Source organism: Diospyros lotus, chromosome 9 (assembly GCF_014633365.1).
Source record: "Diospyros lotus cultivar Yz01 chromosome 9, ASM1463336v1, whole genome shotgun sequence".
In the NCBI taxonomy this organism is placed as follows: domain Eukaryota; kingdom Viridiplantae; phylum Streptophyta; class Magnoliopsida; order Ericales; family Ebenaceae; genus Diospyros; species Diospyros lotus.
The window spans coordinates 689,102-711,085 of record NC_068346.1 but is presented as its reverse complement, the minus strand read 5'-3'; the positions used below and the strand labels follow the sequence as shown (position 1 = coordinate 711,085).

Below are 21,984 nucleotides of genomic sequence, written 5' to 3'. Positions count from 1 at the left end.
TTTTAATATATTAAGATAAATTAAGTTATTTTGTATATAAATTACATTTAGTGAAATAATTGGATATATATTATGGTGGAATTAAATTCTGATTTGGCAGAGGCAGGGTACGGTTCACGGACTGCGGCGACCCGGCGGGAGGGTGACTCACGTGCGAGCTCACCTGACCTGCACCTCCCTGACAGCACCGCCGATTTATTTCTTTCCGTGAAATACTAATTTTAGTTGACTCCAATTAATTGCTTTGAATTGAATGTTGAAGACTGCTTATTTTTGTACATTGTTTCCCATTTGTTCATAAATTTAATAAATTGACAAATGATATAATAATTTTATTAAAAGTATTAATAATTTATTAGGAACTGACGGTAATGGATGATATTCAAAAATTATAGAAAATGGAGAGATAATTTAAGTATTTTAAGATGCTTGTGTTATACACTTTTGGTATTATACAATTGAATCTATAGTTTGAGATGTAATTAAAATAATAAAAAATTTAAATAATTATAAAAAAATACATTAAAAAAATGTAAATTTAACCCCCTCCCCCCCACCCCCCTAAAAAAAAAAAATTCAAAAAACCCCTTCCTTCGTGATCCACCCATAGCTCTCTGTCTCTCTCCACTTAGTTATCTTACTGAATCGTCATCTCTTCTCTCTCTCTCTCTCTCTCTCTCTCTCCACTGAATTATCTTATTGAATCGTCATTTGATTGTATATATACCCGCCCACAAAGTCCATGCGATTTGCTGTCGCGGCTGAGCACTGTTGGAGAGTGGAACAGATGAATGGGTTCATGAGGGATGGGCAGCGAGATAAATGAGAGACCAGAGCAAAACCCAAAATGCCCGAGAGGGAATCCGAAATGGGTTTTGCAGAAATAGAGAAAGAAAGTTGAATCTTTAACTGGGTTTCCGGATTTTCTCACTCTAAATCACTGATCTCTGTTTATATATATATATATATATACGTAATCTACAATGGCCGATATGTACAACACCACCTGTTCTTCGTCTTCCTCTCCGCCTGAGCCGGACTACTACTCTCTTTTCCTTCACCAATTCCTCCGATCATCATCGTCACCATCACCTTCTTTTCCTGCTGTCGTACAAAACCCACATCGTGCTATCCAGTCCTCCGTGCCTTCTTGGCCGGAACGCCAGCTCGCCGACCGGATCTGCATTGCGGAGCCATCTTCCTTCGGCCATTTTCCGACGAACATGTCTTCCTCGTCCGTCGGAACCATCGAGAATGATCCCGACGAGTGCGACTGCGAGAGCAAGGTACTTTCATCTTTTCCTTTTTGCAGGTCGTGAGAAAGCGCATCACTACCCTCTAATGAACATACCGGGCACGCGAAATAGCTCACCATCCACACGATGTTTGATTGTAGGAGGGTTTTGAAGCTCTGGTTGAAGAGATAACAGCAAAGGCGGCTCCGCCCCGTAATTCATCCAAGAGAAGCAGAGCAGCCGAAGTTCATAACTTGTCTGAAAAGGTCGGTTGTATTTATTGATAAAATAGTATCATTCATTTGCTTTAAGTTTAAACCTATTATTTTAGGAATAAATTCAGTGGTTCTTTGGGTTTGGACAGAGGAGGAGGAGCCGGATCAATGAGAAAATGAAAGCATTGCAGAATCTCATCCCAAATTCGAACAAGGTCTATCAAGATTTTGATGTTTATTAAGCTTGATCGATCACTTCTGTTTGCTAACCAATCAATTCTGGGAATTTGAGTGTTTTTGTGGCATTTTGTTTGTGGTAGACCGATAAGGCATCGATGCTCGATGAAGCCATTGAGTACCTCAAGCAGCTTCAGCTCCAAGTACAGGTATGCTGGTTTCTTTCAAGAATCTAAAATAGCTTCTTTTGTTTTTTTCCAAAGTAAGAAAGTTGCATCTTTTGTTGTGAGAAACTCAAATGATCTAGCTATAACCAATTGGAAGAGTTTGAGAAGTCCATGCTTGTGGCCTTTGGATTCCCAACTCGGAGCCTGCTTGCTTCTAAGTTCTTCTGAAAAGAAATTGAGATATCCATCAGGTGCTTGTTTCTTAGAAGCTTGTGAGAACTTGCTCCCTTGGTGCCAAACTCTAGCTGCAGCCGTTAAGCAGTTAAATGACTAATACACAATGAAGAACTGGAGAGTGGATACCGGTGTCTTGGATCAGAGGATTACTTGTCATGGATAATCATCTCCCATGTTCACACAACATGGAGCCGTATCACTTAGGGAAGCTGAGTTCTAACCAAATACCTACTTGTGTGCTGAAACCCGCAATTTGTCCGTGAGTCCATTCATATATATAGTATGTACGTGTGATATTGCATCATTGGTGTTAGGCGGCATTTGGTGACATATAAAAGTATGACCGAATTTGAGCGCTGGAATTGCCAAACTAGTAAAAATCGAAACTCTAATATTCCTCGTTCTGAAACTCCTGCTGCTTACTGTAGAATGAAAAGTCAAATTGTTAACCAATATTTTGGTATGAAAAAAAAAATTTGTTGCTTATTTTTAACTGAAGCAAATTTCCATGTAATCTTAAAATTTGGTTAAAACAGGAAAGAATTTAGTTTGGACCTTAGACTTCGATTTCGGCAACATGGTAGATGAGAGAAAGATCAGCATCAGTGTTGGACATAAATCAAAGTTAGAGAGAATTCAGACCTGCAAGTCTGGTAAGATAAGTACTACAGTATTTCGTATAAATAATAGTATTGTGATTTCTTTAGTTGCTTATGTAAGAGGATATCCAACACTGTACGAACTTTGAATAGAACGGGGGCTTCTCTTGAGTAAAATTTCCTACTTCTATCTGCTGAATGTGGAATAGTTATTCTATATGTCAAGATATAGATGCCTTCTAGGGCATATTGGTGGTAGAAAATTGAAACAATTTTTGTCCTTTTATCAATTTTGCAAGGTTCAGATGATGCTCAAAATCTGTGAATTGGGCTCAAGTCTGATTGTGGGTTGTTTATCGAGTAATGGTTAACACAGAAAGGAACTGAAGATAATAGGAAAAAGTTAAATATACCTTCCAATTAACTATAATGTACTTGAGTTCAAATTCAAGGTTTGCTTAATCTTTTTGCTCCAAATTTGTCTGAACTCAGTTTCCTGCAATCTTCTACTTCCTTGTAGATGTGAATTCTGCCCTTCCTTGTCTAACCTTTCTCCAGGCTTGAACCGTACTTCTGTGCCTGTGGCTTGCTTTATATTGGGTGCTTGACGGCTTATTAGGCTTTTTATTCCCTTCTCTAGTCCTCTGTTTTCCGGTGCTTTATTTATATCTTTCTTCTTGATGATTAACTGAACTTTCTGATTGTGTATTATCCATGTATTATATTAGCATGTTTGTCCTTAAGATTCGATTCTTCCTTTTTACAATGGATTTGTATTACAGATGTTAACCATGAGAAATGGGTTAAGTTTGTATCCTATGTGCCCACCTGGAGTCTTGCAGCCAGAACACCTCTCTCAGATAAAAGTGAACTTTGATGAAGGAAATGGACCCCTGAATATGGACGTAACCGGCATACTTCCTGTAAACCAAGAAAACCCAACAAATACTCTCTTTATTATACCTAGCCAAAGTACCAACCCAGCTCAGTTATCAGCAGCCGACTTATCTACTATTATCAACGTTGAAACTCCATTTGGGATGGAACCATTGATCCAAGATCAGCGTAGACCTTTCCAACTCCACACATCATCTGAAGTAAGTTCCACTCTCGTAATCTCTGATTTTGATAAAAATCTGATGTTACACCTTTTCGTTTCTGTTAGGTAAAGGAAATCCACAGGGAGGAAGTGATGCCTCATCAACGACTTGTTATCGACTATTCTCGATCAAATCAATCAGGTTGGTTGTATTACTGCGAGCATACCTCGCGATACTTGTTTCTTAGTCACACTCACCTACAACGTTAACAATCGCTTGCGTGGTTGGTCCTAGGTTGTCGAAAGAGAAAATGGAAATATCAATTCAATAAAGGTTTTGATTGATCATTTTATATCATCCTCGTGTTGTAACACGCATTTTCAATTTATGCCAGCATCTGGTGCGAAGGACAACACGCTGGAAGCAAGCATCCTGGGAAAAGAGAGGCCAGAAAGCTTGATCCTGTCAAATTTTGACAGAGACTCAACTCTGGCTCCCCCATTTTAATGGGTAAACGTGCTTCCAATGGAAAGGTCTTTGCTTTGTTCATGGCAATTTCTCTAGGCTAATCTTTTCTGTGTCTTATTAGTCTGTATGACATTGTTCATCTTAGTTGTCTGGAAACTGTGCAAAAATATGTTGATGATAAATGCAGCTAACTGATTTCTGTCGCCTTTGTGGTAACTGATCTGTGAAAGGCAAAAGGGCCTCAGCTTCGAGCTTCTAATTGTCATAATTTATGAGCCTTTGCATGAACTCACTGTTGGTTTCTTCTTCTTCTCTTTGGTGACATAGTTCTGTTTCCTGTACTCTGTCATGTCGATTCATTAGAAAGGGGTGCAGTTTGGAGAGAATAGGAAGGCTATAACCTCTTCCATTGAAGGGGAACCAAAAACCCAACACAAATGAGGTCGATAATTCCTAATCTTGCATGTAATAATCCTGTAATATGCTCATATTAGACGACATTTTTAATGCGTGACGAATGATGATGTTGATCTGTTTGCCGTTTCTTCATCCATCTGTGTCAATTTTTGTCTGCTGGGTTTTGGAATTTGGACCACTCAATGCAATGCAACATTGTACATAAGTTTGTTTATTCTATTCATGTGCCACGTTTAACAAAAATAATGCAACATTGTACATAAGTTTATTATATTCATGTATCGCACTAACAAAAAAGTGAAGGCCGTGCTGTGGTCCAAAGCCAAGAAGACAAATTTCATACACATGCTCCCAAACACGATGTTTTATTTAATATAATGCTTGATTTGTAGTTTTTATTTTGGACTAGTCCTTGGCGTTTGCGTGGGGCATAAAGCATGGGAGCTAAGCATTTGGGTCTTTAAAATTACGTTCAAACTTGGACGACTTCTATTTTGAATTGAATTCAACAGTACATTGGAGACATTGAGATGAGAATTGACCACTGGGGCAAACTTAATATGAATCTTTATATTATTTAATTCAAACTGGACACAATTGAAGTCGATTAGGATGGAATTGAATTGATTAAATTAAATTAACATCTAAAATTATGAACTCCATCACCATTAAAGCATATTATCTTATATTAAGCCAAATTATGAAACCCTAGCAGAATCCCCAAAATTAAATCAATAATTTGACGCGTCAGGGACGATCAAAGCTAGTGGCCCAGCAGGCAGCAGCCACCCACATACGTGTATATATATATATATATATAATATACATTATTTCATATTCGTAGTAAAAATAAGGTTCCTCGCATTTTGTAAGTTGATTGTCGTTTGAGTTCAACCCTTCGTTTCTAACGGTCCCAACAGCTCTTTCTCTCTCTTTCTCCTTCTCTCGCTCCAGAAATCAATTCATCTACGCCGCCTTTCATTACATTTATATATAAATACAGATTTGTGTTTCGTATATACGAATATCGATATCATCATATATTGCAACGAGAACAAGGAGTGGAAGACGACTGCACAGAGAGAGAGAGAGAGAGAGAGAGAGAGAGTAGCCCTAGGTTGTCACGGCGGGAATGGAGGCGGCTGGAGCTAATGGACAGGCCAAAACAGAGCAAAACCAGCGCTCGGTTATCCCCGGGCCGACCAATCCGATGGTGTCGCCTCTGCTTTCCGATCTCTACCAGTTCACTATGGCCTACGCTTATTGGAAAGCCGGCAAGCACAACGAGCGAGCAGTGTGAGTCCGTGTTTCCATGACGTTTTTGTTTGTTGTTTGATTGGCTTTGCAAGCGTAATTTATGCATGTATTGCGCATGGATGACATTTGTTTCCTGGATAAATCAATCTTAGCAATGGTTGAAGTTTTGGATGATTCATTGCGCCTAAAATTGGTAACGTGTTGAAATTTGTTTGTAACTGAATGCGGATCATTTTCTGGTAGTCTGGTTGACAGCAATCAGTTGTAGTTGGACTTACATAAAAAGTAGCATTGCGAGGTGTGAGAAGACACTAATTTCTTCTGAAAAGAAAAACTGTACAAGGTACCTCAGAAAAAGGAATATCCTTCTGTAAAAGGAACGCTTGGATGACGTGATTCATCTAAGAATATGGTGGTAATGTGCTTGAGCTAAGAAAATGATATGGTTGGTTGGACGTAAGTTGTAGACATGCTAAAGTGTCATTACTATGTTAATATATGCTGATGCAACTTGTAGTGGGAACAAAATCTCATGCTTTTGAATTTTTGAGTACATATTTTTAAGGAACAAAAGTAAACTGATGCTACATCATATGTGCTCCACCCTTGCATACCCTATAATATGTTGCTCCTAAATAATTAGATGGGATTTTGTATGGTTTTTGGCAATCAGGGGCTCTTTTGTCCACATTCAGGAATAGCTGCTGATTGGATTATCTTCTTACTTGCATATGAACATATAAGCACATAAGTGTGTTAAATGTTTTTTTTTTTTCCATTTTTTCTCTTTTAAAGAAGGAATGGAAAAGATGGAGATTGATGGTCTTTAAAGTGAATTCTGTTCACAGTCATTGCATGATGCAACTCTTTAGTGGACTAGCAGTTTGGGTAAAGGTCCAACAAATGAAAAAAAATAGGATTTCTGGAATTTTTGCAAATATTAATCTTGTCAAACAGTAGAGATCTGGTTGTTTTTTTGAGGATGTTAGATTGCTTTTCTCCAAGCCTATGCCCTAATAAAAGTTCTTGGGGAGTTTGGTTTCCGGTGGATCTTGGAATTGAGGTTGATAGTATGGTTTTGGTCCCTAGGGTTATGTGTTCTATTTGTTTATCTATACTATATTCAGTCTATTTCTACTCTTATGTTTTCCTTCCACTTGCTAGATTATGAGGTGAAGCATTAGATACCTTGATATGCATTTTGGACTTCTCTCTGTTAGATCTTTCACTGCACCCCAGCAACCAGTTTCTTCAAGCCTCTTCCTTAGGCACATGCAACCTGTTTAAGATTCCCTATGTAGCTCTTCAAAGTACCAATTAGCAGCATATTTTCAATTTAAATATTTCCTCACCTCAAGTCAGTTACTTTTCACTGGGATGTTTTGGAGATTCGGTTCAGTTTCTAGTATTAGATATGGACACAATGTAAGTCTTTTTGGAAGGGCAAGCATGAGGAGCAGTTTATGGTCAATTCTTGAGGAAAGATATCATTTACTTTTCACTGGGATGTTTTGGAGACTCGGTTCAGTTTCTAGTATTAGATATGGACACAATGTAAGTCTTTTTGGAAGGGCAAGCATGAGGAGCAGTTTATGGTCAATTCTTGAGGAAAGATATTTGTCTTTTTAGATGGGCAAGTGCAAGTAGCAGTTTATGGTCAACTCTTGAGGAAAGAAAACTGTCAAAATTAGCAACCTTGATGTTTGTTGGGATTTAAATGAAGAAGGAAGACAAACTTTTCATAAGAAGTAGATTTATGTAACTAGGGCTTACCTGGAGTCATGCAGTCTTTTGTCATGTTTGATGATGAATTCAACTTAGGATTATATATTTCCTACTTCCAAACTATAATAATTTTTTCTTGGTGCTGCCTACATAGTCTTTATTCAAAAAATGCTGTAAGAGGAAACTTATTTTATGAGGAATCTTTGTCTTTTTCTGAAGCTTGTCATGCTATGGCATCTCTTTCCTTGTACTTTTGGCCTTCTAACTCTGTTCTTTCCATATTGTCAAGGAACATTTTATTGGACTATATACTCTGAATATGTCTAATAAGCTGATGATTCTTACATTTAATATGTTCTAGGTTTGATTTATATTTTCGGAAGAACCCTTTCGGTGGTGAATATACAATTTTTGCTGGTCTTGAAGAGTGCATAAGGTTGATTGCTAATTTTAAATTTACAGAAGAGGAGATTGCTTTTATCCGGGCAACCTTGCCCAAAACATGCGAGGTAAACCATTTCATTGAAAACATTAGTAGATTAGTTGTAATGTCAACTTTCACTGTCAATGCTCATAGTAAAAGTCATTGGAAGAAGCATGGTGTATATATGCAACTGGGGGATTTTTTTTTTCTTTAATGTAACTCAGGTGTTGTCCTAGGATTCTAAAAAAAAAAAAGAAAAGAGAAGGAAAAAGAAAGGAATTCTTCACCCTCCCAATAATTTAGGACTGTGCACAATGAAAAGCTTGGTTGCAGAACATGGTTGATTTGATGTCAAGATAGAAAAATATGCCAGTAGTTTTTGTAGAAGTTTTGTGGTCTTCTTACAGTTGAAAATAATTAATGTGAGTGAACTTTTTGAGTTGTTTGTCTAACATATAAATTTTGGAAACAACTTGTTCTTGTGCTAGGAACCATCACATTGGTTCAGGTAAATTTTCAAAATGCCAAGCATAAAAGCTGGTTCCAATCTAAGAATAGTCGGAGTTGACTACTTTGCACCCATAATGCCAAAGGTTAGGGGTCTCTGTGTCTTACTCTTACATACTCTTCCTAGCATCCTCAGTGATCAGGAACATGCACTGGGATGTGGCCTTTAGTTAGACATGTTTAGCCACAAGGTTGCAATGTTATGCCATGTGCACAATGAAAAGACCATAGACCACCTAATCTTTCAGACTACAAGTTAATTACCTGAATACCTTGTGTTTGCATATGGAGAATTCATAGTTATTGTCACACTGAATGGCATGTGAGAAAGATTTATGAAGTTTGTCTTTCTAAAATGGGCATCCCAAGTGCATGACACTCCCCCCTTTGCGAGGGTCATTTTCTTTCTATGAGAGAATCTTATAAAGTCATTTTATATTTGTTCTAGTGGCACATCAAGGCTGCAGTCATTCTATAGTATGCTGCTGCTCATTCCACTTAGAATAAGGATTTCACTAACCAGATCAACTTGATTATAGGATGGCTTTTACGATTATCTTAGGCGAATTGATTGTTCTGACGTTGAAGTATACTCTATTTCGGAGGGTTCTGTTGTTTTCCCGAAGGTACCTCTCCTAAGAGTTGAAGGGCCAGTTGCTGTAAGTACCTTGATACTGTTTCTTCTGCATGATGATAATTGGAGAAGTGAATAGTTTTGGGGAACTAGTTTCTACAGAACTTCCTCTCTGTTCTGAGTTAGAGTGTTTGTAAATGATACTCATATTCTTGAATCTTGATCATGATATTGTTGTTTCAGGTGGTTCAATTGCTGGAAACTCCATTTCTGAATCTTATTAATTATGCATCACTAGTTGCTACAAATGCATCAAGGCATCGTTTCGTTGCTGGGAAGTCAAAACTTCTACTTGAGTTTGGGCTTCGTCGTGCACAGGTTTTTGTTTTTTCCTTTGATTTGAAGGATATATCAGTGTTATTCACATTTAACAGATTAAATTTTTTTTTTTTTTAGGGACCTGATGGTGCAATAGGGGCTTCAAAGTATAGCTATATTGGTGGATTTGATGCAACAAGGTGACTCATGCATGTTACTTGCCTACCCCTTGTGTTTTATTTATGTGGCAGTGGCACCCCTTGCATTTTGTCATTGCATGGATATGGATGTTTCCATTAAAAAAATGACAAATCTTTATAAATATGAGAGCATGTAGATGTTTGATAACTATATTTTTTAATCATTTAGACATTAAAAATTGTGTAAAGTATTTAACATGCTAATTTCTGTTAATTGGCCATTATAATATTGGCCACATGAAGTCAGGAAAAAGCTCATTGCCAATTAAAGTATTGCATGGCTTAATTTATTTGATGAAGGACAAAAGTCAGATGAAGTGCAAAGTTTTATTCAAAAAGCAAGTATTTTTCTTTACTAAAGAAAATATGCAAATTACTCTACCTAGTGGGATAAGGTGTAACACCCCGTCTCGCCAGGCGTGTCACTATAAGGGTATTCCCGGGATTTCTTTTTTTTTTTTCTCTTTAAGTTACACGCGCGGTATTTCAAGAACAATCTTCACATGCAGAAACAAAACCCCGCGAACCCCAGTCTTGCCCGTTTAACTATCAAGATCAATAATCTTAAACTAAACGAGTCTTAATACAACGATACCAAAACACCATTGTATTTCCATAGCAAAAATACTTAATACAGATCAAATGATAAAATCGCTATTATACAACTGTTCATTTACAACCTGAAATACATACTAAAGCCTCCAAACGTTACAACGACTAACAAACTAAGCACCATTGGCCCTCAACCGGCCACATCCTTGCCTTCGCAGCAGTCCCTGGCTGGAACATTAAACGTTCCAGGGGCATAACCCAGATTAGATGATAAACATCCAAGTGAAGGCATGAAACAGTTATACAATGCATGAAAGACATACGAACATGACATACTATACGACAACATGCAAGACACGTCTAACTCGAGATATCACCTTGACAAACTTAATCCCTCGAATGTCCCACTGTGACACACGTTCTCCTGGTCCAACGTTAATCCCTCGAGTGCACCGTCGTGACACCCGTTCACCTGGTTTAACATTATTCCCTCGAGTGCCCCAGTGTGACACCCGTTCACCTGGATTAACATTGTCCCAATCTCAAGTAGACCCCATCCCGCCCCATACGGACCCAACGATGCAATTTAAATGATATGAAAATTACACGCCATGCATCAACATTTTAAAATAAAACAGTTAATGCAATGTAGCAAATATCGACACAATGATCATAAGCAAAAGCCTTGTAAAACAATCTATGTCTAGGAGGGTATAACCGCTCACTAGAACTCACCACAGGCACCTAAAAACACTTCCAAGACAAGGAAAAGTTGGAATCAAACCACTCACCTTGAACGAATTTGGATTGCCTCGATCCTTGTGCACGGCCTCGATTTGCGTGCCAAACCCCAAATACTTGAACTTGTGCTCAACCTCAAGCCAAGATACTTCCTTAACATCATATTTAATTAAGGAAGCATTAAAATCTATTTTCCTCAATTTTTCCATAATTTCCTCTATTTTCTCCCAATTTTCACTTCAATAATTCCAAAATAATTATTTCCTTAGTTATTTTCCAAAATATTTCAACACAATAATTCCTAAAATAAATTAACAAAAATACTGAAAGAAAAATACCAAAATGCCCCTATCACACGCGCCCTCACGCGCCTGGCGCGTGTCTGCGCGTGGAAGCTGGCGCGTGCAGCCACGCGCGTCGTCTTCTTCCTCAAGACCGGTCACCGGCGGTTGCTCCGATGGCTGCAAAACCGGTACCCCCTTGAAGCCCTTGGAGAATCGATCCAGATGGTACCATTTTTAGGCCGAAAGGCCACCGGAAAGTGGCCCAAACGGCCAGTTGCAGGTCGGCGGTGGCGGACCGCCTCCAACCCTCGGCCAAGTTCGAACACCCCTCAAACATACACCAAAATGCTTCAAATCGAGCCTAAAGTGATCCTTGATTCCTCGCGACCAAAAACCCCTTAATCACTCGCTCAAAAACATTCAAAAACTTGGTCGATTTATGCTTAAAAATTCGAACTCGCGGCCTCTATTTATACGAAAAATCCGAGCTTCCTCCGGCCAATAACCGGCCATGGCTTGGTCCCCAAGCCTCTTACCGTCAGCTACGACCTTCCCCAAGCAAGCCTCGCCCGTCCCATCGCCGGAAATCGACGGCCACGTGCGGTGGAAGGCGGCGGCCGAAATCCACTTGCGCGTTCACACTATGCATTTTTCCAATTTTTGCACTTTGACCCCTATTTTCTTCAAATGACAATTCTGCCCTTTTCACAACACCCCTGATAAATCCAAATATACCATTAAGACCCTCAAGACTAACACTCTTCATTTGGTCCTTGAAACTTCTGAAAAATTACTGTTTTGACCTCCCTCGGGTAAATTTAGAAAACTGCACTTAGGCCCGACTGATTGATTTGACCTTAAATCCATTCAATTTAACCCGAAATCTCTTAAGGGTTGTTCTATACATAAAATATTAGTCCTCAACATGCTCCGTTGACTTTTCGGATGTCTCCTACGTCGATTCGGTTTTCCTCAGCCCGGTCAACAGCTGTACCGAAAACTGTTCCTGATCCAATTTATTTCATCACTAAAAATCATAATTCGAATCACTTGTCGATATTATACCATTTTCCTTGGCTATCTAAGGTCCGGGGTACTCCCTCGAGCCACTTTGGTCTTTTAAGACTGCAATAGTGTGTCCTAAAGCCTTATTCTTTTGATAATTCCACTTGTACCATTCATCAAATATTATTTATGACCTCAAATCATTCCTGGGTATTACATAAGGCTTGTGACTTTTGTTGCAAAGAAAATTGAAAATGAGACAAAATATGAGATATCAGTGGATGAATGGGAAGATAATTACTCTTGCTGAAAACATATAGTTGTTATATTGTGACCTTAGAAAGAAACTCTTTGCCTGAGGGGATATAGCTGCAATGATAGAAGCATTGAGTTTAGGCTGCCATTTATATAATTCAAGGCATTTGGCAGCAAGACAATCACGGAAAAACTCCAAAACATGAAATATCATTGTGGTGGGTTTGAAAAACCTTTATCTCTTGATTTTTAATGACAAAACTTATATTTCAACTGGAGTTTCTGCGATTTAATTTGAGTTTTTCATTTAATATTTATCAGCTTATTTGACATAATTTCTATTGACTATCACTTAACCTCTCTCTTGAGGCAAATTCCTGTTCCATCCCCACCTCAGTGCCGCTACTGAGTAGATTTCCTGGGGAACTTTTGGGCACTAATCTTCTACTTTATTGCTATGGAGCATTTTCTTACTTGTATTTAAGAATTTAAAAGCCAAAAGGTCAGCCATGGAATGGCATAAAGATATGTTGTGGATGTCTTTGCGACTTTGGAATAAGTTAACCTGACTTTTGTCATGTTATTCCTTGTAAATTATTGGACAAAGTGAATTTTGGAGTGGCTGAATTTCTTTTTCTGTTGTGGTGACAGCAATGTTGAAGCTGGAAGGTTATTTGGAATACCGATTCGAGGGACACATTCTCATGCTTTTGTGAGCTCCTTCATGGTTGGTATTGTTTACAAGAAGTTTCCATACTTAAAGTTTGACATCTACTAGGCATGTATAAGAAACAAATCCCCTGGTAGTTGGGAAAAGCTTACCTGAGTTGGGTTGAGTTTAGTATGTTAGAAACAAATCCTCTGAAGTGGTTAATTAATTTTGTTTGTACAAAATGGTGGTCCATCATGCGCTATCTTGTATTTATTATTTGGAGGTCTCCCTTCCAAAACACAGGTTCTTCCGTTCTTTCTGTTCAACCATGCATTTCACTGACATCCCAATCTAATAAACTAATGAAATTTGATTTACTCAAGGAAACTTGCAATTTGATATCAAGTAACTTTTAGTATATTGAGTTGATTGTTCATGTTTTTGATTGGATGACAGTGAGAAGGAATTTTTCTATTTTTATATTTTCCTAGAACCAGTTTGACCAAAGTGTGATGCTGAAATTCTCTAAATATGGAATGGCCAAAGGAATTTTACCCTTCTTTCCTGGATGTTGGTTTGGGTTTCAGTTTCAAATTTCCCCTATGTTACCAAATGTTAGACCATTTTTCCACAGGTGAAGTAACCTTCAGTTGTACACCATCATAATATTGGTAATGCTTAAGGTTTCTTCTTCTCATTATGCAACTCAGTTATTGATTAATTTCAACAATTTAGGGAAATAAGGGAACAGAAATATCCTTTTATTTGTCACTCTACTGAGTTTCATGCTCCCTTTTCTATCTGATTTATTCAGTTATTTGCAGAGCCACGATGAGATCATGGAGAAATCACTTCAAAATCGTGATGGGTCAAGTACTTGTGAGGATTTCTTCAGTCTAGTGCGGACATGGTTGAGCAAATTAAAGGTACCTGATTTATGAAATGCTTGATCAAATTTTTCTTCCAATCCGAATCACGAATGTATGGCTTATCCAGCAATTATTTTTGACATTGTTCTTCAATTGCTGTAATATTTCATCTGTAGTAGAGGAAGGAGTTAATGTGATTTACCGTACTGTCTTTTTTTAATTTGAGTTTTACATTATGGTATTTTCATTTGTTGCTTCTCAAGTTCGAAAAAGACACAACACCTCAAATCATATTAACTCCTTCCTCTACTACAGATTACATGGCCATTGAAGTATAATGTCAAAAATAATTGCTGGATAATCCAGATATTAGTGACTCAAATTAATCATTTACATGATAATTCATGTCCATAGTATGATCCACATAAAGTTGCCAATTTACCATCTCGTTTTCACACTGTGCCATCCCCCTTTTCTTGCAATTTAAGGTAGGGATGCATATGTGTAAATATTGTCAATTCATATTGTACTGTATCTCAGTTTATTTTTATGGTCTAACAATAATTGTTTGCACCATGACAGACATGAGATTCATGAGTCCTTTACACATTTAGTTTTCTTCACGTGTTTTATAATTTGAGTTGTTCTCTTTGTGGATGCTTTGCAGTGGTCACATTCACTACTTGGCATTTTTGGTGAGACAAATCAAAGCGAGTTAGTAGCCTTCACCTCATATGCCCTGGCATTTCCCAGCGATTTTCTAGCTCTTGTAGACACATATGATGTAAGAATGAGCTAGTTTAGATTAACCTTGTAATAGTTAATTATGATGATCTATGCTTGCCTTATTCATAGTTTGCTTTTTTGTTTGTCCTTTGTTATCTATTACCAAAGACTTGATCTTTTCATATTAAACTTAAAATGATTCAAAAGATGATTGGCCTACAATTTTGTTCCTTGTTCTTTTTAGCTCTTCATTACGGGTCTCTCTTCAATTGATCTATTGAACTCTAGAGTTCTTTTACTTACCAGGGCCTTCACCTTTTCCTTCTTCTTTCTTTCTTTTTTTTTTTTTTTTTTTGGGGGGGGGGGGGGGGGGGGGGGGTGCTAAATAGGGTCTTCACCATTTAGTGAGTTCCTGAGAAGACAGATTGGAGATTCAATCTTTAAGGTTAACTGCACAAGTTATGGGTACCATATTCTAATTCACTATAGTTGTGAAGGAACCATAAAGCTGGAAAGCATTCTTGTTATCCTTGGTTCCTTTCTTTTATTCCTTGGGAGACTAAAGGTTACCATGACATGGGCATTGTATCAACCTGGGTTTTGTAATAATTAAAAATCATTGGATAGTTTTTTTTATTTAATTCCCCTTGATACCCTTAAGTTATTTGCAATTATTTAATTCCTCTTGATACCTTAAGTTATTTGCATTATTTAATTCCTCTTGATGCCCTTAAGTTATTTGCAATTATGTTCAAATACCTCTTTCTTTCGTAGTTCTAACCCCCTTTAATCTGAACGGCTTTCAGATTTACTCCAATTTTAGCTTATTTTTAAAAAATTGGTTTGAATATTAAACAATCTCCAAATTTCACAAAATTTTGTGGAAGCATAGTTGAGCACCTCTATTCTATATACACAATTCTAGAACCTCAACCCATTGATAAAATGACCAAATTGACCTCACATAGTGGCTGGTCTAGACTGCTTGGAAAACCAAACATCCTGCACTTAACTTCTTCAGAATTTCAAACATTTCAAAGATCGAATGATTTTATTTTTTTGTATAAAATTTTACCACTGTATTTTCTAACCTCTTTAATTTCCTCCCATTTCTATAAATTTTTCTTATCTTGTTTAGAACCCCAAATTTTTTTATGCTTACTCTTTCGATCTCAGGTACCTTCCAAGTACCCTTCCACTTGTCACATTTGACCACTAATGATTTACGATTAACTTTAAACTTTCCATATTTGATATAAATACATTTCAGGGCATACTGCATATTTTTACATATTTTTTCATACCTTTTAAGAACTCTTGCTAAACTCAAACAAATTCAGGTGTCTACTCTGTAATCTTCTGGACAACTTTTCTGGTTGAAAAATGAAAAAAAGTGGACCATTGAACCACCTTTTTTCTTTCTCCATTTTTTTGGGGTCAGAATTACCAAAATTCCCTTGTGAACCAAAATTACCAAAATGCCCCTCCTGGGCCTTGCAATGATCAATTAGGTTTTTCAACATTCTAACAACTCCTTGGGGCCTTACATACAATGTGTTTTTTTTTTAACCTTATTTTGGGCTTCCTTTTATCTCCCTAATAAAAGGACTTGAAATAAAAAAAAATATATATATATCCCTCATAATGCTCAAATTACTGAAATACCATTTTCATTAAAAAGTATTACAGGCTTAATTGGCTATTCCAAACTTTTGGTACTTAGGCAATGTTCGTCTTTTCCAACAACTCCTTTGTTCTTGGGTTTCTGGTCTTTCTTTTCTAGTGTAGTTTTCCTTCAAAAAGAACAAATTGCATTTGTAGATCTCTTCAACAATATCCAAACATTTACAGGTACAGCTATTGCTAGTTGCATCCTGCAATCTGGTAGCAATTAATTGCTAGCATTGTAACTTTGTGGTTATATTCTTGATTTCAATTTTCTTTGTCCAATCCGCCACCTCCCACCCATTTTTGCTCAAAAGATGTTCTTTATGTTGCTTTGCATTTGATGTCAGGTGGGGTTACATGGTTTTGGTTATTCATTAGCATGGCTAATTTCTCTTATTTGCAAGTCTACTTTCTTCTTCACATTGATGCATCTACTGCTGAGTCAATTAATCATCATTTTCTCAAGTTTAATGACATTATTTATTGTAATCAGGTTATGAGGAGTGGAATTCCTAATTTTTGTGCAGTTGCTCTGGCACTCAATGATTTGGGGTATGTCCAGAAGCTTTATATGTGTAGATGCATGTTAGCTTAATATGGTTATTGCTTCTCACAATGACTGATATTTTCCCTTTATAGATATTTTCCTTCTTTGTACCCAGTGATTTTAGCAGTTGGTATGTATTTTAACACATAAAATCATCTATAAGGTATTATTGAACTTCCAGGGCCTTGTTACTATAGAAGGAAAATATCATACTAGCATGTTTTTGAAGTTTGAATGAGTTGATCAAATAAGATATATTTCGTAAGAGTTGTAATGCCGCTCCAATTTTCCAGCCTATGTATAATCGTAAGCAAATCATATGATGCTCAAGTGACTCTGTGCTTGTGAATGAGAATTATATGATAATGACATGGTGCTAATAGATGCTAAATGGAAAAAATAAATATAAATTTCAAATAATATTACAATTATCTGGTGGTTGCAAATGTATTGGCATGTGCACATTTCTGCAAAAATTTATCCTGCACCAACAAGGCCTAGACTTTGCAAAAGTCCACAGAAAAAGTGAGTTCCTGAATTTTGGTATTTAAAATATGTCTGTAAATGCTGTCAACCATTGTGCTGCCCTTTTTCTATTTTCCTGAGAGTTTTGTCACTTTCCCCTCTCCTCCGTTCTTCTATCCATTGAATGTCCTATTATTTGATTTTCAGGGCTCTATTTATTTTTCTGTTATATCAATGTTTTACTCTTAGTTTTTGATCTCATTGCCCAGCTGACAAAAAATTGTAGGTACAAAGCAGTAGGCATTAGGTTAGACTCTGGTGATCTTGCATATTTGTCTTGCGAAGCCCGGAAGTTCTTTTGCACTATTGAGAAGGAATTTGGAGTGCAGGATTTTGGAAAGACGAGTATTACTGCAAGTAATGACCTCAATGAAGAAACTTTAGATGCTTTAAACAAACAGGTGGTGCCATCTTAATTATTTTCTCGCTCTTTTGATTGCCAAATCTTTGTTTAACTGCAGAATACTGGAGAAGAAAATAAAACTATGTATGACCCTTTGACTTTCAGTGACTTTTTCCTCCACAGGGTCATGAAGTTGATGCATTTGGAATTGGAACTTATCTAGTTACTTGCTATGCTCAAGCTGCATTAGGCTGTGTTTTTAAGCTGGTTGAAATAAATAATCAGCCCCGCATCAAACTTTCAGAAGACATTTCAAAGGTTCGATCATACCATGAATTTTTTGCCACCTCCTGCATTATATTATAAAGGTTGACTATTTGTATTTCTTTTTTAGGTTTCTATTCCATGTAAGAAACGGTGTTACAGATTGTATGGGAAAGAGGGGTTCCCCCTTGTAGACATAATGACTGGAGAAAATGAACCGGTTCCAAAGGTATTCACCATTTTTTTTTTTTTTTTGTTCCTTTTCACCATTGTGGATGAACATTTGGGTATTGGGCTGTGAATCCTTTTCTATGCTGTGCAATCACAAGATGTTCTCAACAAATTCAGGAAAGCTGATCAATTTTTGGGTAGCACCAAAAAAAAAAAAAAAAAAAGATTTATCATCTTGTTCCTGTCATGGTTCATGCTTCCTTGAGAGATGTACCATGTTAATTGTGAGATTGTATTATAGTGAAATATTTGACATTCAACAATGATCTAATTCCCTGGCCCGACTAATCCAGATGAGGAACATCATGTCTTTGAAAGGTAACTGAACTTAGGGCTTTCTTCCTCTCCTGTTTAGTAAAATAGCTTCCATCAAGACAAAGACAGAAGCAATAGCCTTCATAACTCGGTAGGGCAGGCACTAAATTCCCTTTTTTGTATTTTCTGAGAAACTGACAACTTTCCTGTGCATGTCTGTCAGTTATTCGCTTATGCATTTAGGAAGGATTTTCATTTGCACGTAACCATTTGTATGCATGATTCTTAATTTTTCCTATTAAATTTTTGGAGCACTTAGTACTTTTGACATGATGTTGGAGCTTTGGTTCTAGAAGTTCCTAGTTTCAGGTCTCTTTGTATGTGCTTGCATCATTATGTATGTTCCTGTTTTTTTGCATGTGTGTGTGTATACTTCTTTACAGGAGTTCTTTTGTTTTATTGTGTCTCACATTTGACAGGATCACAATACGGAGGGCATGAGAGCTAACCTGTGTTGGCCTATCCTTTATACTCAAATTTGAGCATTTATGTTGGTTTAACTGATATGGATCAATGAACAATATGTGATAGGGATATTTTGATATGCTTTCAATTTTGATTTAAAAAAAAAATTATGTTAGGTTTTATCTTGGTTTGTTTTGATTTATCATAGTTGTTTAGATGATAAAATTATATTTGATTTAGAGATTAGAATTATATTTTGGTTAGTTGTTATCTTTTAGATTGGTTTATCATTTCATTGTGTACAAATAAGGGGACATAATGCAATCTTTTATTTAGCTTTGGATGATTGAATAATATGATTTCTCTCTCTCTCTCTCTCTCTCTCTCTCTCGGTTTCTCTCTTCTTCTCTTCTCTAGCCTTTTCTTTTTCTTCTTAATATCTTCTCTTTCTTTCCTACTTTCTGTAATTTTTTGTTTCTGTCCCACATCAATATGTTTCTATTCTTGTGATTGTTGCAGGAGAAGCATCACATATTTCTTTAGTCCTACATTGCTGGTATATCAGCTCTAAGAAGGTTTCCCTGCCTAACTAACCTGATATTTGGTTGGATATTCTAGCACAACACTTGACAATTGAACCATGTCCTAGCATAAATAAATCAATGCAACAATATCGACAATCACAAGCTTTAATCCCATTAGATGGGATTGGCTACATAAATTCCAAATCTCTAGTCATCTGTATCCAGGGTTATAACCTCTATAAGGACATTATACCCTGTGTCATGCTTAAGGGTTGGCCACCAAGTTTGTTTTGCTCTTCCTCTTCCTATTTTGCTATAGACTTGCCCTATTTCATCCACTTGCCTCTCCAATATGTCATCGATCTTCTTCTCAGATGTCCAAACCATCTTGATTGCATATTATCTCCAACAGGCATGCTCCAACCTTATTTTCATATTTTATGTTTTCTTATATGTATATACATCCATTGGAACATTCTTATCTCAGTCATGTTTATATTTTGCATCTTGTTGCAACATTCTCATCTCAGTTATGCAGTCTTCATGTAGTAACTTCCTATAATTCATGAATGGATTTGTTTCATTTTATATTTATAATTGGATGCAGGTTGGAGAAAGAATTCTATGTCGTCACCCATTTAGTGAGTCAAAGAGAGCATATGTTGTACCACAGCATGTTGAGGAGCTTCTGAAATGTTTTTGGCCTGGCAACCCAGGTGAGGATCTGGTGATCTGAAATGTTCAAATATGTCATTACTAATTCATGCTTTGAGCACTATTTTGTATTTTGCTTCTCTATCAGAGGAGGATGGCTATATCATTTTCCTTTTTGTTTGAATAATTGCTAAAACCAGTCCAAAGGTAGATTGGCCGTTTCATGCAGTAGAACTACAAATTTAGACTACATTGTAGAACCAAATATCATTGTCCTTTTTGCTTTCCTGCCTTCAAGCTTAATCTAATCCTATTTCAGCCCGTGATTTATGGTTCTCAATATCCTTCTAGTTAGTTTTGGCATCTGCATGTCTCTAACTGAAACTAAAGTCTTACTTGAAAAGGTTTTCCGCTGCTCCAGGGAATAGAAGTTTTTGCAGTATAGATGGATTTCATAACTTTTCAGTATTTTGGGGGGATCCGAAAGTTCCCAGGATTCATAGCAATGAGTAACTTGATTTCAGTAAACAGATTCTGTTGATCATTCATTTTGCTTACTCTCTCTGAACTTTGTTGTTAATGGTTGAAGACAAAAAAAGAGAAGAACTACCACCTCTTAAAGAGATCAGGAATCGTTGTGTCCAACAGCTGGAACAAATGCGGCCTGACCATATGAGGAGATTGAATCCAACCCCTTACAAGGTTTTACAGATACATGAGATGCAAACTGTAAATTTCTCCTTTTTTGCATATGTTTTGCTAACTGCAATCTCTAAGAAATTGAATTCCTGTCTTGGCAGGTCAGCGTAAGTGCAAGATTATATGACTTTATCCACTTCCTCTGGCTCAACGAGGCACCAGTTGGGGAGCTGCAGTAATGGCCGGTGATTTGAAGGTGGCAGTTGGAAGGGCCGTTTCAAATGGTCAGGACTTTGTATACTTCGGTTTTGTCTGCACGTCTATCTCTGGCTTTTAGGAGCTACAATTCATTCTCTTCTTATCTAATAAACAATAACAGTGACGGTAAACAATAAAATGTGTTTTCAGTTTGCTGCTAAAGTCTTGTGAGTCATTGTAATAAGCAGAAGAATGTCATAGTATACCGACTCTGATAATTTTGGCAATTAATTCCATCAGCATTTCTTGTAAGGGCAGTGACATTGACTCCTAGTGGGGAGGACCCAAATGCAATGCAATGGCCATTTTTAATCATTTTTGGCAGTTAATAGTATAAATGATTACTAAACTTAGTATTTTTAATTATTTTGACTGTCGGCTAATGCAATTGGTCTCTCCACCCAGACTTGATATCATTGTTCTCTCTTCTAAATTATGCCAATATGAAATTAGTTTCCAAAGATTTGTTCATTTACTTGGACTTAAAAAAATACCTTTTTAAGTATGGTTATAACCATGAGAATTTTGATTTTGCATCAATTAAAAATTCCAAACTATTAGTTCTCTTAGGAGGTCTTTTACCATTTCACTATGTTTTTTTCATTTCATGTCAAATTTAATTTTTATAGAAAGACAATATTTTGTCAAAAAAGAAAAAAAAACTCATGTTTTGTTTGAATTCAAGGATTTTAAATCATGTGATTCAAAATGATATTATTTGAAATTTAAGTGGTTGGGTAATTAAAATTTCAAATTCAATTATTGTAAAAAAAAAAAAAAACTAAAAAGTACATATGTATATAAATACATGCATATTATACATACGTGTTTGTATATAAATACACATTTGTACTGTATATACGTGTGTAAAAATAATTTCTTATCTCATATGTGATATTAATTAAAATTTTAATTTTTAAGTGTGTATTGAACAATCGCTATTCTAGTTCTAGTACGTAATCAAATA

At 36.6% G+C, this 21,984-nt stretch overlaps 2 protein-coding genes across 3 annotated transcripts; both read left to right on the top strand.

Moving 5' to 3' along the window:
• The first annotated feature begins 606 nt into the window (after positions 1-606).
• LOC127809178 (transcription factor SPATULA-like) lies at positions 607-4,430 on the top strand. Its single transcript, XM_052347931.1, has 7 exons — positions 607-1,286; positions 1,397-1,501; positions 1,600-1,665; positions 1,771-1,836; positions 3,413-3,727; positions 3,796-3,871; positions 4,065-4,430. The coding sequence occupies exons 1-7, from the start codon at positions 984-986 to the stop codon at positions 4,175-4,177; spliced, it is 1,044 nt and encodes a 347-aa protein (XP_052203891.1). The 5' UTR covers positions 607-983; the 3' UTR covers positions 4,178-4,430.
• Positions 4,431-5,398: 968 nt separating this feature from the next.
• Positions 5,399-21,332, top strand: LOC127810228 (nicotinate phosphoribosyltransferase 1-like). 2 transcript variants are annotated; one of them, XM_052349573.1, is made up of 15 exons: positions 5,399-5,851; positions 7,899-8,046; positions 9,008-9,127; positions 9,286-9,420; positions 9,499-9,560; positions 13,049-13,124; positions 13,874-13,975; positions 14,586-14,702; positions 16,806-16,864; positions 17,611-17,785; positions 17,911-18,045; positions 18,122-18,220; positions 20,074-20,182; positions 20,710-20,822; positions 20,921-21,332. In XM_052349573.1, the coding sequence occupies exons 1-15, from the start codon at positions 5,688-5,690 to the stop codon at positions 20,996-20,998; spliced, it is 1,692 nt and encodes a 563-aa protein (XP_052205533.1). In that variant the 5' UTR covers positions 5,399-5,687; the 3' UTR covers positions 20,999-21,332. The 2 variants fall into 2 exon arrangements, with proteins under 2 accessions (XP_052205533.1, XP_052205534.1); XM_052349574.1 differs by lacking the exon at positions 14,586-14,702.
• Positions 21,333-21,984: the final 652 nt, after the last annotated feature.

Coding starts and splice junctions, on each gene's coding strand:
- LOC127809178 (XM_052347931.1), top strand. CDS start 984: ATGGCCGATATGTACAACACCACCTGTTCTTCGTCTTCCTCTCCGCCT. Junction 1,287..1,396: donor AGTGCGACTGCGAGAGCAAG/GTACTTTCATCT, acceptor GTTTGATTGTAG/GAGGGTTTTGAAGCTCTGGT. Junction 1,666..1,770: donor TCATCCCAAATTCGAACAAG/GTCTATCAAGAT, acceptor TGTTTGTGGTAG/ACCGATAAGGCATCGATGCT.
- LOC127810228 (XM_052349573.1), top strand. CDS start 5,688: ATGGAGGCGGCTGGAGCTAATGGACAGGCCAAAACAGAGCAAAACCAG. Junction 5,852..7,898: donor AAGCACAACGAGCGAGCAGT/GTGAGTCCGTGT, acceptor AATATGTTCTAG/GTTTGATTTATATTTTCGGA. Junction 13,976..14,585: donor CATGGTTGAGCAAATTAAAG/GTACCTGATTTA, acceptor GATGCTTTGCAG/TGGTCACATTCACTACTTGG.